This window comes from Chenopodium album, chromosome 15 (genome assembly GCF_948465745.1).
Source record: "Chenopodium album chromosome 15, dcCheAlbu1.1, whole genome shotgun sequence".
Lineage (NCBI taxonomy): Eukaryota > Viridiplantae > Streptophyta > Magnoliopsida > Caryophyllales > Amaranthaceae > Chenopodium > Chenopodium album.
The window spans coordinates 45,889,082-45,906,415 of record NC_137848.1 but is presented as its reverse complement, the minus strand read 5'-3'; the positions used below and the strand labels follow the sequence as shown (position 1 = coordinate 45,906,415).

General features: G+C 40.8%; 2 protein-coding genes across 2 annotated transcripts; both read right to left on the bottom strand.

The window, feature by feature from the left end:
• Window positions 1–3,163: 3,163 nt before the first annotated feature.
• Window positions 3,164–13,523, bottom strand: LOC145581279 (uncharacterized). Its single transcript, XM_081638311.1, has 4 exons — window positions 13,421–13,523; window positions 13,298–13,314; window positions 3,871–4,197; window positions 3,164–3,691 (listed from the first exon to the last, which is right to left on the bottom strand). The coding sequence occupies exons 1-4, from the start codon at window positions 13,521–13,523 to the stop codon at window positions 3,278–3,280; spliced, it is 861 nt and encodes a 286-aa protein (XP_081494437.1). The 3' UTR covers window positions 3,164–3,277.
• A 944-nt stretch (window positions 13,524–14,467) lies between these two features.
• Window positions 14,468–15,766, bottom strand: LOC145582346 (uncharacterized). Its single transcript, XM_081639349.1, has 3 exons — window positions 15,410–15,766; window positions 15,063–15,333; window positions 14,468–14,987 (listed from the first exon to the last, which is right to left on the bottom strand). The coding sequence occupies exons 2-3, from the start codon at window positions 15,147–15,149 to the stop codon at window positions 14,586–14,588; spliced, it is 489 nt and encodes a 162-aa protein (XP_081495475.1). The 5' UTR covers window positions 15,150–15,333; window positions 15,410–15,766; the 3' UTR covers window positions 14,468–14,585.
• Between the last annotated feature and the right edge of the window lie 1,568 nt (window positions 15,767–17,334).

Here is a 17,334-nt window from a genome sequence, read left to right as displayed (position 1 = left end):
TCGAAAGGAACATAATTTGTCGGTATAGAGTCCCACATGAGATGATAACCGACAATGGAACTCACTTTCAAGCTGAATGCGAAGAATTGTTACAAAAGTATGGTATTCAACATCACCATTCTTCCCCTTACAGACCTCAAGCAAATGGAGAAGTTGAAGCAGCTAACAAAAATTTAAAAACTATCATTGAGAAAATGACAGAAAATTACAAGGATTGGCCTGACAAACTCCATTTTGCACTTTGGGGTTATCGCACGTCAATTCGAACATCAACAGGAAACACGCCATTCGCTTTAGTCTATGGAATGGATGTCGTACACCCTGTAGAACTAGAAATACTTTCTCTACGCATTGCGTTAGAAAGTAAACTCAATGAAGTTGAATGGACTAGAGCACGGTATGAAGAGTTAATTCTACTTGATGAAAAAAGACTAGAAGCTCTACATCATACCCAATGCTACCAAACTCGTATGCCTAGACACTTCAACAAAAAGGTCAAGACAAGAAACATCAAGGTTGGAGACTTGGTACTAAAAGCACTAAGGAAGAATGTGTTGGATCCAAGAGGCAAATTCAGGCCCAATTGGTCCGGACCATACATTGTCAAAACAATCCTGTCAGGAGGGGCAGCAATGAATTCTCAAACATGACCAATCTTGACCAACTTAAGAAGTACTACCCATATTACTTGAGTAGGACACTCAAGAGAGCTACGTTTGGCCTGATTCCTTAAGAAAGGATACGTAGGCAACCCTTTAAAAAGAGTGCGTCCACTTTAATTATCAAGCATTTCGCGTCCCAGCATCGAAAAAAAAAATTTGTTGTTTCCAGACGGCAAGCGTGTCGCCAGGCGACAAGGCGAAAAGTTTGGCGACAGACTCGTATGGGCGACGCCAATTTTCTGCGTATATCTGGACAAGTTCGGTGCATTCTGGAAATTTTTTCGACTTCCGTACTTGAAGAAATTTTTTGGAAAAAATATTTTAAGTTGTTTTCATTACTTCATATGAACAAATGTAAAGTTAATTTAATTAAAAAGCTGAAATTGCATTAATAAGTAAAAGAATTACACCATTGATGGAATTTAAATAAAGCTTAAAAAAAATTAAAATTAACTTAACATGTCTAATAAATTGAAGGAAAAGCAATACTCTAATATTTCTTTTCTTTCTTCATCCTTTTCCAATTTTTGTCAGAGGCTTCTTCTTAATCCATCACTTTTGCCAAGAGACATCCATTAGAGGCTCTACATTCGATTTTAGTATGGATAGTCTCTCCTAAAGCTAAAACTCCATGCTTCTTCTCTACCCAAACCTTATTTTTTGAAGAGTCCACCTTTCTTTTCCCTTTATCTTTTTTAGCACCCTTCTTTTTAGGCGTCACAAGAGTCTTAAACTCAACTCTTTCACCTAGGCGTTCCTTAGCAGGCATTTTCTTGTCACCAAGGCGAGTCTTCACATTGGTCTTCTCTATTTTGGTTCGGTCCTTTTGAGATCTACCAGTTAACCATTGCTTCACATCATTGGACAAAGAAGGTGGAGCCTTTTGGGAAATCACTTTCCATAAAGGCCTAGCACACCAATACCCGTCAAATCGCTCAACTTCTTGTGAAACCGGGAATTCATAAGGGCGACGAAGATCTCCCGTAGGAATGGTTTGAACAATCCCATATTGTCTCTTTACTCTGTAGGGATAATAAAAGGTCAATTTTGACAAACTAGGAAGACGGAAAAAGGGTTGGGCATTACAACCAATCATCTTTTCAAGCTTCCACCAGGGAATGACCCATTTAATGGAGAAGTCACAACAGGAAAACACTTTGCCCCACTCATGGCGACCCATCTTCAAGGAGAAACGCTTTTTTCGCCGAACAAAGCAATTGGGGGTATATTTGTCAATATTATCAGGAGGACTAATCAATTCTAGTCTCTCCATGAGCCACATCTGTAAAAACTAATGCACATAATCAGTATTGCTATAAAATATATTTTTAATTTCTGTAATTAAGAATATTATTTTTCTACCTGTAATAAAATTGGAGAGCCTTGAAGAGGTGCTTCTGGATTCTTTATCAACTCATCAAGACTAAGCATAGTCTCTCCAACGATTAATGGCATTGGATTTCTCCCAGATTCGATTTGTTCTAGCACAGATATTATAATTGCTTGACCATCATTATTTTTACCATTAGTAAGAAAATATTAGCTAAGCATGTAAAAGAGGAAATCTCTTCTCCTATAGAAATGAAAAGATTCGGAGCGTGGTCTATCAAAATAAAAACGTGCAAATTATTTTAAATCAACATTATTACCATGCACTATGTTTTTTAGATCTTTACCCCTAAGGTCAAGGAAACACTCATAATCTTTGTAATAATACTCACTCATCGAAGGCATTACCACAAGATTTAATGGAGGAAATCATAGAATGGCACCAAACTCTTCTGGTAAAGGGCAAATTTCATCATAGCCTAATCTAAAACAATGAGTATTAGGATCCCAATATTCTAAGGCGGTATGAATGAAGTCTATATCAAGATCTACCCCCTTTATACCATAAATACCCCCCATATGAAAAAGTCGAGTTCTTTTCTCTCCTTAGCAGTTAAAAAACAACACCACTCACGAGTGAAATCACAATAACTCTTTTTAATTAAGGCCATGATTAACTTTTGAGTTAATCTGTTCGAATTATATGCAAATCGACAGATTTGGGGGCTATTTATAAACAATTTTTTGGCAGATTTCGAATTTTGTAAGGATTTGGAAAACCAAGTCTGTCGCCAAACGACAAGTTTGTCGCCTGACGACAAAGTCTGTCGCTTGGCGACAAAGCTTGTCGCCTGGCGACAAAAGGATACGCGCGGCGACAACGCGTCTGAGCAAGCGACAATTACGCCCTATGCAACCCGCGTTTTTCTGACTTCGATTCGACTTTGATTTCGCATATTACACCCTGTTATTCAATACCCTCATACAAATCCATTCCATATTACCTTTCTTCCTCTTTGATTAAATTGAGCTTAGGCTTATTTTTGGTCGACACCATTTTATTTTTCATTTTTTCTTTTGGGGGAGAAAGTAGGATACCCTCCATTGATAATAAAAATGACGGAAACTTTTGTGCAAAAATTAAGTCAAAGATGCACACACTCACATGCACATAAAATGAAAAATAAAATAAAACAGGCTTAATATAAAAAGTTTGTATATACAATATGAGTCATATAGTACGAAAGACAAAGTCCTATGAAGTAAAAAATAAGTACAGGTACAAACTATGGTGCCAGAGGCTGTAAATGATGAGGTACGCCCATCATATCACAGAACGCTGTAGTCCGGGGAGTATGCTCCTCACCATCTCCTGATCCGTCAGTCGGCGGAAATCTTAGCTCAGGGCCAGCCCACCCAGGCTCACCCATCGACAACGTCTGAGGCTGCAAGGGTTGTTGCGACGACGAGCCGACCTCGTACGTCCCACCACCCATCGAAGGAGCTGATGTCGCACCTTCTTGGCCCGTCGGCCCAGCAAAGACATCCTCAGGTGAAGAAGCCGAGCCCTCGGTCGGAGCAGTCTCAGATAGACCACCTCGGCCGCTATCAGAAGTGCGGCGACGCCTTGAGCCAGATCTACTTGGCTCTCTCCTAGCCTCGGGTCTCGACCGAGTGCGGGGTGAAGGAATAGGCTGTCCCTGTAAAGGTAAATCAAGTCAGACACCAAGGAAAGATATAATGAAATGTGATACAAAAGGCAAGAGAGATCGACATCCTCGGAGGGACGAACTCCCTAGGCCCAGCCTGATAAATTAAAATTCAAAAGATTAGAATTCACTTAGGGGCTACCTAAAGAAAAACAAAAGCTAAAGCATACCGCTGCCTCCTCAGACAAAACAAGGGCCGACGTTAGCAAGGGCAGCAAGTCATCCTCGTAACTTTTCCCTGAATGGACATGCGACCGCCAGGGAGTGCCAGAAGACGATCGACTCGCACAGTTACGCATCAACGCCTCATGAAACATTTGTTGAGGCGGGCAAGCGGGGACGACGAAAACATCCGAGGAGTGCTGAATAGCCACCCTCTCGCCAAGATACACTGTAGCGTCATACGTCCCCTGAAAGTAACGACGCTCGGCAGTATATCGCGCGGCCAGCGCAGGTATAGCTAAATCAGCCCATGGTTGGTATACCACGTCAGGCTCCTACAAAACAGCTATGTAAGATCAATGCACTCAAAAAAGTAATATAAAAAAACAAATGTTCACGAGAACCTACCAAGAGGATCAGATCTCGAATGCGTGCAGTCTCGACCTGGCCAGCACGACCTCCCCAACCAGCGCCAACGGGAAGCTCGCGAGGTGAAGGTCTCACCAGCGCAAGCGAGGAGAAGTACTCGTAGAACCAAATATACATAGATAAGGAAAAGTCAGGAAATGCTTGCACAAGTCTAGAGCTAATTTCAAAAGGATGGAAATATACCTCTACGACCCTCCAGAAACTGGAAAGTGCGACCTCTCCAGACAAGGCCCTATGACGGCAGGAACGTCGCAGGCCCAGAAGAAAGTCGGCATAGGCCAAGCTGGCCCTGTCATACGTCCCGACCAGAGAAAGGTCGCGAACAACTCTTAGGTAGTAGAGAAGTACTCGACTACCCTTGTCAGGAGAAAAGGTCCCTGACAGTAAAATAAGAACAAAGATGCGCACCCGTTGCTCGCGAGTGGTCGCATCATCCTCAAAATCCGCTACTAGGGTTGAACGGCGGATGCATCGGGAACTAAGCTGTCTCGGCTGAGCCTCAGCACGGGCCCGAACAACAATTGGACCCAATAACTCCGAAACCATCGGTGAGTAGACAGTAATATCATTGTCAAAAGGCAGCGGGGAAGAACGAAACTCCAAACCTGTGATGAGACTGAAGTCGGCAGGAGTGACCGTCATCTCACCCCAGGGAAAGTGAAAGGTATTAGTAGTGTCCCAAAAGAACTCCACCAAAGCTCGGACAACGAGGTTACCCCCATCATAGGAGTACATGGGCTGAATAGCCCGAAAGAGGGGAGTCAACCCACAGGACTCCCAGAGCTGTCGCAACACCTCGTCTCTGCTGAAATACACCTTATATAGCGTACCGATGACGTTGTTGCCTGAACCATGGCTGCGAGTCCTCCCGCTGATGAGCCCGCGTCGCACCCGCTCGAAAATGTGGTGCTCAGGAGAAAAGAAAAGAGTGTGCTCATCCCACTCTAGAAGAGGTCCAAGTCTAGTAGAGAGGTCCTCACCCTCGCCGACGGGCTCGTACTCCTGGCGTGCATCCCTCGACTGAGAACCAGAGCCGCGATTCCTAACCATGCTATATTATGCAAATAATAAAGAATACGGCTCTATAGTATCTAAGGTTCGCCTAGCCGCGTGATACTATGTTCGCAAGAAAATGGAGTACGTAGTACAAAAACAGAGCACAATTTCAACATGAGCATAATTAGCATTTTCAAGTAATCAAACAATTTCTTGCAATACTATGACAAATATTGTGACAAATTGTATAAGAAGAACTAGTAAAAACATCAAGAACAGATCACATTGTTCTTCACGACCTTAAGAGGTCCAACAATGGTGAATCGCTCATTTCTTCACCAAATTGAGTCAAACAAGTCTCAAAACACTCCCAAGGCAATGCATAAACATAATCAAGCAAGTTCAAGGCATAAAATTTAGCAAAAGAAGCGAATTAAGCAAAAACATGTTCGAATTTCCGGAAAATTCGTGAACAAAGAACGCACAACTCAGCAAAAAATCGAGTTGAGTTTAAATAAAAATTACATGGATCGGGAAAATAGATGGAATAAGCTTTGATTTGCAACAAGTTTGAGCGAATTCGGTTGAGAATTGACCGAGAACGAGAAGATCGAAGTTCTTGAGCGAATGCGAAAAACAGAACAGCAGCGACAGAAAATGAAGAAGAAAGAGAGGGTATTCAAAAAACCCAACTCTGTCGCCAAACGACAAGTTTTTTGCCTGGTGACAAATCCTGTCGCCTGGCGACAAGCAGAAAAAGCGGCGACAAGAAGTTCTGGCTAGCGCCGGAGCGGGGCCAGAATACTAGGCTCCATAATATGGTTATGTGAACCTCATGCAACAATTTCGGGTTCCTTGGTACGCCAGTTAGCCCCTCTAAGAAACTTGACATGATTTAAATGATCGGCTCGATTACGATTAAATCAAGTGATCAACCTGATAAAAGATCGCCTCACTTAGCTTAAAGCGCCTAAACATTGGCTCATTACAAGGCATCGACATAATGGTTCATAAACAGCAGAGGCACCGACATAATGGTTCATAAAAAGCAAAGGCACCGACGTAATGGTTCACAAGCAGCAGAAGCGCCGACGTCCTGGCATAGCGGAAGCAAAGTTCAAGCGAGCTTTAAAAGATCAACATGCATTGGTCTTCGGTGATATTCTTCGGAGAATTGTCGCAACAAATGAAGATGGCTACAAGCAGAGTTATCTTCGATCGTGTTCCTAATGATGTGGAAGATGATCACCAAAAAAATTGAAGATGGCTACAAGTAGAGTTATCTTCGATCGTGTTCCCTAGGATGTGGAAGATGGTCACAAGCGACGGAAGATGGCTACAGGCAGAGTTATCTTCGATCGTGTTCCCTAGGATGTGGAAGATGGTCACAACAAGTGAGGATGGATACAAGCAGAGTTATCTTCGATCGTGTTCCCTAGGATGTGGAAGATGGTCACAAAAAACTGAAGATGGCTACAAGCAGAGTTATCTTCGATCATGTTCCTTAGGATGTGGAAGATGGTCACAAGCGGCGGACAATGACTACAAGCAGAGTCATCTTTGATAGGAGGCAGCTACAAGCAAAGTGGTCTTCAACAAATGCAACAAATCGGTTACTTTAGAGACGTGTACTCGACAGTGTAAGATACGCGTTTCTTAACTCTCTTATCTGTTTAACTAACGCTAGTTTACAGGTATCGGCGTTACAAGAGTGATTTAGGATCGCAGAACGTTCTGAGTCATTCTCCGTCCCTATCGATACTTTGACTTTCGTTTTCGAAACTTGCGTTTCTCCAAACTCAGTCAAAGTGGGGGCTTCTATAGACACCCAAATGTGTCTCCCCAAAACCAAACCCAGTGATGAATACCTTTTTGCATCGAATGATTATCGAATAAGGTGAAAGTGTGAAAGGTCAGGTGTTGCGGTTAGTTTTTATTAAAAATTCTTTCTTTCTGTTTTCGAAAAACAACTCTATTTTATGAAAACAGCCAAGCCAGTTTAGTTTGGTCCACGACAAGGGTCCAAAAAAAGTGTAGTTGGATGGGGCTTGCAAAGAGCTTTCCAACGATATATTATAAGCCCAATTCTGATGAATAATGAGGAAGTTATGGCCAAGATACTAAACTGGGCCCGGTTAGATCTTTACATGCGGCCCAATGATCTAGGGGAGGACCCAATGTTAATTATTATTCCTAAATTTATTAGAATTGATTATAGTCTTCTAGAATTCTCTAGAGGATTCTCTTTAATCCTAATAGAATTAGAATTAATAATTATATTTTGATAAAGTTTTGTTTGGAATAAAATATTATTTTATGAAAAATACGATTTCAGTTTCATACGGACTTTACAAATTGATTTTGATTCATATGTGGACTCCGTTTTGAAAGCGCGTAGAAATCCAGGTTGTCGCCAGACGACAGGCCTGTCGCCACGCGACAGGCCCTATCGCCTGGCGACAAGGTCGGTTTTGCAGCGACAACGTGGAGTTTTATTCCTTATCAAATTCTACCTATTTCCGAACTGTTTTCTTATAAATAGGGTCCTGAACCTCCGTTTTTAATCATCAACTCTCACCAACAATAATCTTTCTCTCTAAAGCTAGAAGCTTTCTCTCTCTCTCTCTCTTTTTCTAAACCTTCCCTCTTACAAAATTCCGCATTCACAAGATCTTGACACACCTAGCCATGTTCGAAGTTGCCTTCACCCTAGACGTGAAAGGTTTGATATTTATGAGGGTTTGGTCCCTAATCTCTATTTCAGTTATTTGATTTGATTGTTTGATTTTATATTTTCCTTGAAGTTACTAACGTGTGTATTTTGTTATTAGAAAGAGGTACGAGGCATCCAAGTAAGTACTTTAATTGTTTAATTGATATTATGATATAGAAATCATGCTTAGATTGTTATTTTGGTTCCTAGTATCATGATTAGGATGCTTTCCTTAGTATGATATTTAGGGTGATTTGCTTATATCAATTATGATTCCTGCGATGCTTCCTATTCTCTTTCCTAATATCATGTTAGGGCTAAAGTTTTGATCTTTTATTGTTTAGTGACATGCTAGGATTTGTTATTAATCTTGTTAGTATCATGCCTAGGATCTTGATATTATTATGCTTTATTATTAACATGATTATTTTTATGATTATTGTGGTTATTATGTTGCTTGATATATATTATTGTTATTGCTTGATCACGCCCTCTCTTGTAGGTTTAAAGGGAATTTGTACTTGTAATCACACTTAATAAGATAATTAATAATCTTGTTTAGGGTTAATATGATTATAATTCAAGTGATCGCCAATAATAGTTTTCTTGTGCATTAAATTAAACCAACATAGATAAACAGGTTTAGGGTTAATCTATTGATTGCATGTTAGTCAGAAAGCGCACATGAATACGAGAAGAATGAAATAGAGGCCTATTTAGGGCAGGTTCAATCTCTTTTAGGTTGGATTTGTACCTTCATCCCCGAACCCTATTTGGTTCAAGACCTTTTGGAGTTGACGATCTCATGGATCGTTAAGGGGTGTAATCTTCACCTTGTGAACGGTTTACAAGTTCCTAAAACTTGTTGGCGACTCTTTTGCTCTAGTTTCCTTCCCTTTGGACGCCACCATGCTTAAGTGTATGATCACAGTGGGGTTCAAGCTTGGGGTTAATGGCTTGAAATATTCCCTACACAAACGGTCTTACAAAGTGAAAACTTTGATCCTACAAAGCTCATTACCCCGGCAGAAGGATTAGTTCGAGGATGGCGAAAGACTGTGAAGGTGACTACACCAAGTGGAAGAAAAATCTCCATAACAACAGGACAAGGACCAATGTTCGATGAGTCTGAGTTGTCTGGATCTGAGTCTGAGTCTGAGTCTGAATTCAAGTCTTCTGTAGTCAAGTCCTCTAAACTCCCTATAGTTGCATCTCCTTTTGTCCCTTCTAGTTCAAATCTCCATAGGGTAGTTAGTAGTCAAGTCCCAACGGACATTTCTTTATTTGATGTAATGGTTTCCGAGTTCAATAACATGTCTTCATTTGCTTACTCCTCGTGTCATTCTCTTACTCAAGATGACGAGCATTGCTTAACTAACAATGAAAATGACAAAGAAATAATTAAAGCAATGGAAACGCTTGAAAATAAAACACCAGTAATCGAAGACACCGAAACGGTTGATATCTCAGAAGATCCCACTATTAAAAGAGAGGTTAAAATTGGTTTAACTCTTAATAAAGAAGAAAGAACCAATTTAATTAATCTACTAAAAGAATTCATTGATGTGTTTGCTTGGTCATACGAAGATATGCCAGGAATAAATAGAGAAATAGCTCAACACACAATACCACTAGTTCCAGGAATAATACCTGTAAAATATAATTTACGTCGAATGAAACCCGACGTAGCTCTTAAGATAAAAGAAGAAGTTCAAAAACAAATAACTGCAGGTTTTATCAGGGTATCTAAATACCCTGAATGGGTTGCAAATGTGGTACCAGTTCCTAAGAAAGATGGAAGGTTAAGAATGTGTGTCGACTACAAAGATTTAAATAAGGCAAGTCCAAAGGACAACTTCCCTTCACCACACATCGACATCTTAGTAGATAACATAGCAAATCACGCACTCCTCTCGTTCATGGATGGGTACGCAGGGTACAACCAGATTCTCATGGCCGAAGAAGACATGGAAAAGACTACATTCATAACACCCTGGGACACTTACCAAAGAGCAGCGACTACCTTGCTCCACGACATGATGCATAAAGAGGTTGAAGTGTATGTGGACGACATGATTATAAAATCAAAGGACCGTCCAAGACATCAAATAGCCTTAATAAAATTCTTCAAAAGACTAAGGAAATACAACATGAGGTTAAATCCAGTCAAGTGTGCCTTTGGAGTCACCTCAGGAAAACTCTTAGGCTATGTCGTTAGCTCTAGAGGAATAGAGATAAATCCAACCAAGATCAAAGAAATCATGTCAATGCCACCACCCAAGACCGAGAAACAAATTCGAGGATTTATTGGTTGGTTGTAATATATAAGTAGGTTCATGTCTAAGCTAACCACAATATGTGAACCAATATTTAAGAAGCTCAAGAAGAATGTACCAGTAATATGGGATGATGAGTGTCAAAAAGCCTTTGATAATATCAAAGCCTATCTCGCTAATCCTCCTATATTAGCACCAGTGCTTTCAGGAATCTCTCTTCGATTGTACTTAATAGTCACTAAAGAAACAATGGGAGCTATGCTTACACAAGAAGTAGAAGGAAAAGAAAACGCCATCTACTACTTAAGTAAGAAGATGCTCGAATATGAAGTACACTACACACCACTTGAGAAATTGTGCCTCGCATTAGTGTGGGCCATAACCAAGCTAAGACACTACATGCTCGTCCATATGGTCTACGTACTATCTCGAATGGACCCACTTAAGTATCTATTCGAGAAATCTACACTCAACGGGCGAATATCTTGATGGATAGTCAAATTAGCCCAATTTGATGTAAGGTTTATGCCTCAAAAGGCCATTAAAGGATCAATGGTCTTAGATTTCTTAGCGGACTTTCCAATAGAAGATTCAACACCAATACATGAGAATGATTTTCCAGACGAAGATTTGATGGTTGCAGAAGATGATACTTGGACCTTACACTTCGATGGAGCCTCTAACTAAAAAGGATGTGGTGTAGGAGTATTATTAGTATCACCTAAAAAAGAACACGTCCCAATCTCAATAAAGTTAGATTTTGACGTTACCAACAACACTGCTAAATGTGAAGCATGCGTGGTAGGCCTCGAAACAGCTTTGGCATTGGAGTAAAGAAACTTCGAATATTCGGGGATTCGTCCTTAATCATCAACTAAATTTCCAAAAGATGGAAAGTAAGGAGTGAAAGCTTAGCTCCTTATCAAACATATTTGGAAACTCTTACCGATCAACTCAAAAAGGTAGAATAGACGTATCTACCAAGAGAAGAAAATCAATTTGCCGATGCCTTGGCAAGACTAGCCTCGATGGTTAGAATTCCTAAGGAAATCGAGCAAATGCCTCTAATAATAGAAAAAAGGCATAAACCGGCTTACATCCAAGCCATAGAAGATGATGAAGAAATTCAAGAAGAAGAAAAGGAGAAAGAACCTTGGTACACCGATATCCTCAACTATGTTACCAAAGTAGAATATCCACTTCACGCTGACAAAAGAGCAAAATGAGCTCTGAGACTTTTGGCTTCCCAATATGTACTTATAAATGACGAGCTATAAAAGGGTACCTAAAGGAAGGGCTCTCCTATGTGTAGGCAAAAAGGTAAATCAAAGGGCAATGAGGATAATCCACGAACGAGAATGTGGAACTGTTGGACTTAATGATTTTGATGGTGACACAACCTCACTTACTTACAGACTAATTAGAGCTTGATTGTTTAAGTGTGTGATCAGATGCAATGACTAGGAGAATTAAGTGTCGTGCAAAGATACCATGAGAAACAGGAAAGCCAGAAACAGAGCTATCCAAAAAGAAGAGTTCCTTTGGAGGAACTGGGGCTTTAGAAATGGAGACTTGAGAAGAGAAGGTTCCCCTCAGGGAACAGAAGCTTCAGAGCAGAAGCTTCACCAGAGAAGAGAAGTTCCCCTTGAGGAACAGGAGCCTCGGAGTAGAAGCTTCATCAGAGGACATGAAGACTAAATATATTTTTATATTTTAGGATTTATGTAAGTATAAGATATTAAGTTACACTCGAAAAATCTGTGTGGAATTGGTCTAAAAAGATAATATTGTGCTAGCATAATTTTAGGAAAGTAGTTAAGTTTAAAACGTTTATCTTTTTCTTAACTAAAAAGATTTTATTTTATTTCTGATTTTCGAAAATATCTTTTGGAAATAAAATCTTCCATGTTTTCCAAAAACTTGCGGCTTACTCCCCATGATCTCTTTCATATCATGGTCAAAGCACATTAAGGAGTTCATGCTTCCTTGAAATTAGGAACATGTTCATCTTAGTGGGTTGGAGTAATGGCGTAATGGATTTGCTGCACAAAGGAGTTTTTCCTAAACGAATTTGATCTATAAATAGTCTTTGAAATCAGTTGGAAAAACTCACCATTGCTCACATAAGTTTTCAAGCTTTAATTCGAGTTAAGTGTCAATTCCACATAAGTGATATAGAGTGTTCTTATGTTCTTATACTAGAGTTATTTATCCTTCGAGTTGTAATTTGGGGAATGGGGAAGTTTGAGTGAATTTCTGTATGTGAGAAAGAGAAGTGAGAAAGAGAAGAGAAAGAAAAAAGAAAGAGAAGAGAGATAGAGAAGAGAAAGAGAAGAGAAGAGTAACAAGTTGAGTGACTTGTTCCTCGGGGTTTCAAGTTCGTTGAGGAACTTGAAGTTTGAGTCTTTAGTATGTAATAGGACCATTTGCCCTATTCTAGTTAAGATTCTTTTCCCAATATCCCAAGTGGTCATGGTTTTTCTCCTTGTTAGGGCCAAGGAGTTTTCCACGTAAAATCTCTCTTGCATCTTTTAGTTCCTTCAGTTTATCTTTTTGTTCCTTTAGCTTACTTAGTTTTAATTCCGTAAAAAGTTTGGCTAAACTCTCATACTACAATTCAACCCCCCTTCTTGTAGTATTCATTGAAAAAACAGGAACTCACATGAATGGCAAAATGCTAGTCCAAAAGATAATGTGCCAAGGATATTATTGGACTACCATGAATAGGGATTGCCATCAATATGTAAAAGGATTCCCTAAATGCCAAATATACGCTAACCTACAACACGTTCCCCCATCGCTCCTCTATACTTATACATCACCATGGCCTTTTTCAACATGGGGAATAAACATTATTGGAAAAATCACCAAGGAACAACCCATTTAATGGAGAAGTCGCGAGTTTCAAAGACTCTACTTTAATCCCAACGGCCCATCTTTATGTAAAAACATTTCTTTCTTCTTACAATAAAATTTGGTGTATACTTTTCAATGTTATCAGGAGGGCTAATTAACTCATGCCTTCCCATTAGCCAAATCTGCAAAAATTCAATGCAAATAATTAGTATTACTATACAAAATTAAATATTTTTAATTTCTGTAATTAAAAGTATTGATTTTCCACCTGTAATAAAATTGGAGAACCTCGAAGAGGTGCTTTAGGGTCCTTCTTTAATTTATCCAAACTAAGCATAATTTCTTCCACAATTAATGGCATTGGATTTTTCCCTGAGTCAACTTGCTTCATGACAGATACCACAATTGCTTGACCCTCATGAGTATTTCCACTAGTGAGGAGGTATTGGCTAAACATGCAAAAGAGGAAATCCCTCCTCTTATAAACATGAAAAGACTCAGATCGTGGTCTATCAAAATAAAAACGTGCAAATTCTTTCAAATTGATCACATTCCCATGTACGATATCCTTCAAGTCCCTATCCCTAAGGTTGAGGAAACGCTCAAAATTTTTATAATAATATTCTCTCACCTTAGGAATTACCGCAAGATCTAAAGAAGGAAAGCCAAGAATGGCACCAAATTCTTCAGGTAAAGGGAAAATTTCATCATAACCTAGTCTAAAGCAATGGGTATTTGAATCCCAATATTCTAAGGCGGTATGAATAAAGTTTATATCAAGATTTACCCCCTTAATACCATGTAAACCCCCAAGTGATAAAAGTCAAGCTCTTTCCTCTCCTTAGCAGTCAAAGACCGGCACCACTCACGAGTAAAATCACTAAAAGTCTTAGACATGACTACTTGACTGAAAATTAATAAGCTAAGTATTTTTAATCTACTCGAATTATGCTGAAATCGGCAGATTTGGGGGCTATAAACAAAATTTAACACAAACCGATTCCAGAACGGATTCGGGAAATTAAAATTATCGCGCCGCGATATGGCTATTGCGACGTGATAGGCGTATCGCGCTGCGATAGCTTACTCTCGCCTGCGACAGCGTCACTCATTATGCTGACCGCGTTTTTTCAACTTTGACTTGATTTGTACTTTGACTATATGGTTTTCGACCTTTCAAAAGCCTTATCCAATCCTATTTTTGGCAACTTTCCTTCAAATACATATCCCATATTGATTATTTTTAAGTTTAAGTAATTAAGCTTATTGTTAATCAAACTTCATTTTATTTTTTCATTTTTTTCTTTTGGGGGAGAAAGTCACATGCACATAAAATAAAAAATAAAATGCAAGAGATAGAATGAACATAATAAAAGTATGTATATACAACATACGTCAATAATACAAATAGCAAAGTCCTATATAGTCAAATAATCAATAAGCACAAGAACATCTATGATCTTGGAGGGCGAATCCCGAAGGTGTCGTAAAATTGCAAAGTCCGGGGAGTCACATCTTGCCCAGCACCAGTCTCTGCAGTCGGAGGAAAAGAAAGAGTAGGGCCAGTCCAACCAGGCTCACCCTGCTGTGGCGCTTGATAAGTCGGTTTCTGCGACGACAAGCCAACCTTGTACGTCCCACCAGTCGTGAAAGGAATTGGCACCGAAGCATCCTGACCAGGGGGCTGCCTAACCTCCTCCTCAGTAGAGGATCCAGAACCCTTTATGACGACAGTGTGGTTCGACCCCTCTCGTCCGTCCTGATCCTCAGCTGAGGTGCGGCGACGTATCGATCCAGAGCCAGACCTCTCTCTCCTATTCTCAGGTCTCATGCGAGTATGCGTCGGAAGGACAGGCTAAAACAGAAAAGTAAGCCAGGTTAAATACAAAGGAAAAAACTAAAGTAATCAAATGCAAGCAAAGAGACATACCTCTGCCACATCGCCATCACGACGACACAATACCTGATGGCTCAGCCTCACAAGCTGGTAACGAAAGACGTCCATAGCCCTCGACATCCTCGTAAAAAATGCATATAGAAAAGAATTAGTGATAGCTTACCGAAGTCTAACGGGGTGGAATCGATCTCTCCACCAGACGCCACTCCTCAGGAGCTGGAGGAATCATCTCCTCTATAGGCCCAAAAGACTCGTGGTAGGTGATGGACACAGGTGGAGGTACAAACTCCGCAGCAGCCGCCTCCTACAGAATTAAACTCTAACGGTCAAGGTTGTCAACGGCTACCAAAAGATAGACAAACCAAAGAAATAAAGCATACCTCCTCCTCCTCCAAAATACAAGGCGGTGGAGCCAATCACGGCAAGAGCTTCCTAGCAAAGTACTAGGACGAATGGCTATGTTTCTGCCAACCATCACCAGCCGCAGATCTCTCCATGTGAGTCCGAAGAGCCTCCTGATCCATCATATGTGGCGGAGGATGTCGCGGAACTACGAAAAACTCCGTAGAATGCTAAATCGCGACTCTCTCACCCAAGTACACCACGGCATCGTTACTTCCCCAGGAAATAACGACGCTAAGCTGTACACGCGACTGCTCGCGCGGGGACGTCCAACTCAACCCATGGACGGAAGAGAGGCTCGGGCTCCTATGAAAAAGATATCCATGAGTCAGAATTCTGTTGAATAGGATAAAATTTAAATAACAAGTGACAATGCATACTGAGAGAAGTGCCTCTCGAACGAGTTTGATAGTGGTCAGGCCAGAATAACAGCCTCCCAACTAGTAGCAACGGGGAGCCCTCGTGGCGGAGGCCTGGCTGGCGACAAAGATGGAAGATACTCGTAGAATCACACCTGTAACAACGGGAAGGGCCAGCGAAAGCTAGTAAACGTGCATCAAAATAAAGCTTTTGAAAACAAAATATACCTCTACGATTCTCAAGAAGCTGGAAAGTGTGATCTCCTCCCTATAGTCGCGATGGCAACACGTGAGTCGCAATCCCAGCACGAAGTCAGCATAGGCCAAGTTGGCAAGTCAAAAGTCCCGACTGCTCGTAGATCGCGAAGAGCAGGCAGATAGTAGAGGAGCACTCGACTACCCTTGTCAGGAGAGAAGGTCCCTGACAGCAGAATCAGGACAAAGATGTGCACCCGCTGCTCAGGGGTGGTCGCATCATCTCGAAAAGCCTCTACAAGCAGAGCCCGACGAATAGATCGGCCGCTCATTTGTACTGAACGTGACTCAGCACGGGCCCGAACAGCAATAGGACCCAGTAGTTCATCCACCTCTGGTGACGTTAGGGTAATATCCCTACCCAAAGGAACCACTGTCGACTGGAACACCAGTTCAGTAATCACAGAAAAGTCGAGAGGAGTGACGATTATATCACCCCATGGAAAATGGAACGTGTTGGTGGTGTCCCAAAAGAACTCCACCAAACCACGAAAAATGAAGCGGCTCGACCGTAAAAAGTACAGGGCCCTAGTGGCCTGCAGCAAAGGAGTCAAGCCACATGACTCCCACAACGCGCGCAGCTCCGCGTTATTAATGAAGTAAGTATCGTACAAGTGACCAATAGTATCGTTGCCCGAACCATGGCAACGAACCCGCTCGTCGGTCATACCACGACGCACACGCTCTGAAATGTGGAACCTGGGCACGAAGTACAGAGTCTGCCTATCCCACTCAGGGAACTCCCCAAGGTTAGTGGAAGTCCCCTCGCTTGTGTCGACAAGCTCGTCCTCCGGTGAGCCACGCGAGAACGAGAGCCAGAACCTCAACGACGAGTCATGATAATCATGTTCAAGACAAAAAAATAGTAAATTGATGGTTCTGTAATGTCTAAAGTTCGCTTAGCCGCATGATACTATGTTCGTAAAAAAACAGAGTACGTAATACTAAAAACAGAGCATGTTCTTAATTCAACAATAACAAGCATTTTTTGAGCAATCAAACAATTTCTTGAAATATTATGGCACATATTATGACAAATTAAGCATGAAAAACAAGCAGAAACATGAAGAACAAGCCACATTATGTTCACGAACTCAAGGTGTTCAACAATGGAAATTTGCTCGTTTCTTCATCAAATTGAGCCAAATAAGTTTCAAAATACTCCCAAGGCAATATACAAACATAAACAATTGAATTCATTGCAAGAAATTCGAAAAACAAAGAAAAATTGATTTCGAAATTTTCGAAAATTCGCGAGCAAAAACACACCAAATTCGCAAAAAATAGAG

Bases quoted from the DNA above. Each gene is read 5' to 3' on its own strand.
- LOC145581279 (XM_081638311.1), bottom strand. From the start codon at position 13,523: ATGAAGCAAGTTGACTCAGGGAAAAATCCAATGCCATTAATTGTGGAA. The intron at 3,692-3,870 runs GTATGCTTTAGC...TTACCTTTACAG, and splicing joins TTTTGTCTGAGGAGGCAGCG to GGACAGCCTATTCCTTCACC.
- LOC145582346 (XM_081639349.1), bottom strand. From the start codon at position 15,149: ATGTCGAGGGCTATGGACGTCTTTCGTTACCAGCTTGTGAGGCTGAGC. The intron at 14,988-15,062 runs GTATGTCTCTTT...TTTCTGTTTTAG, and splicing joins GTGATGGCGATGTGGCAGAG to CCTGTCCTTCCGACGCATAC.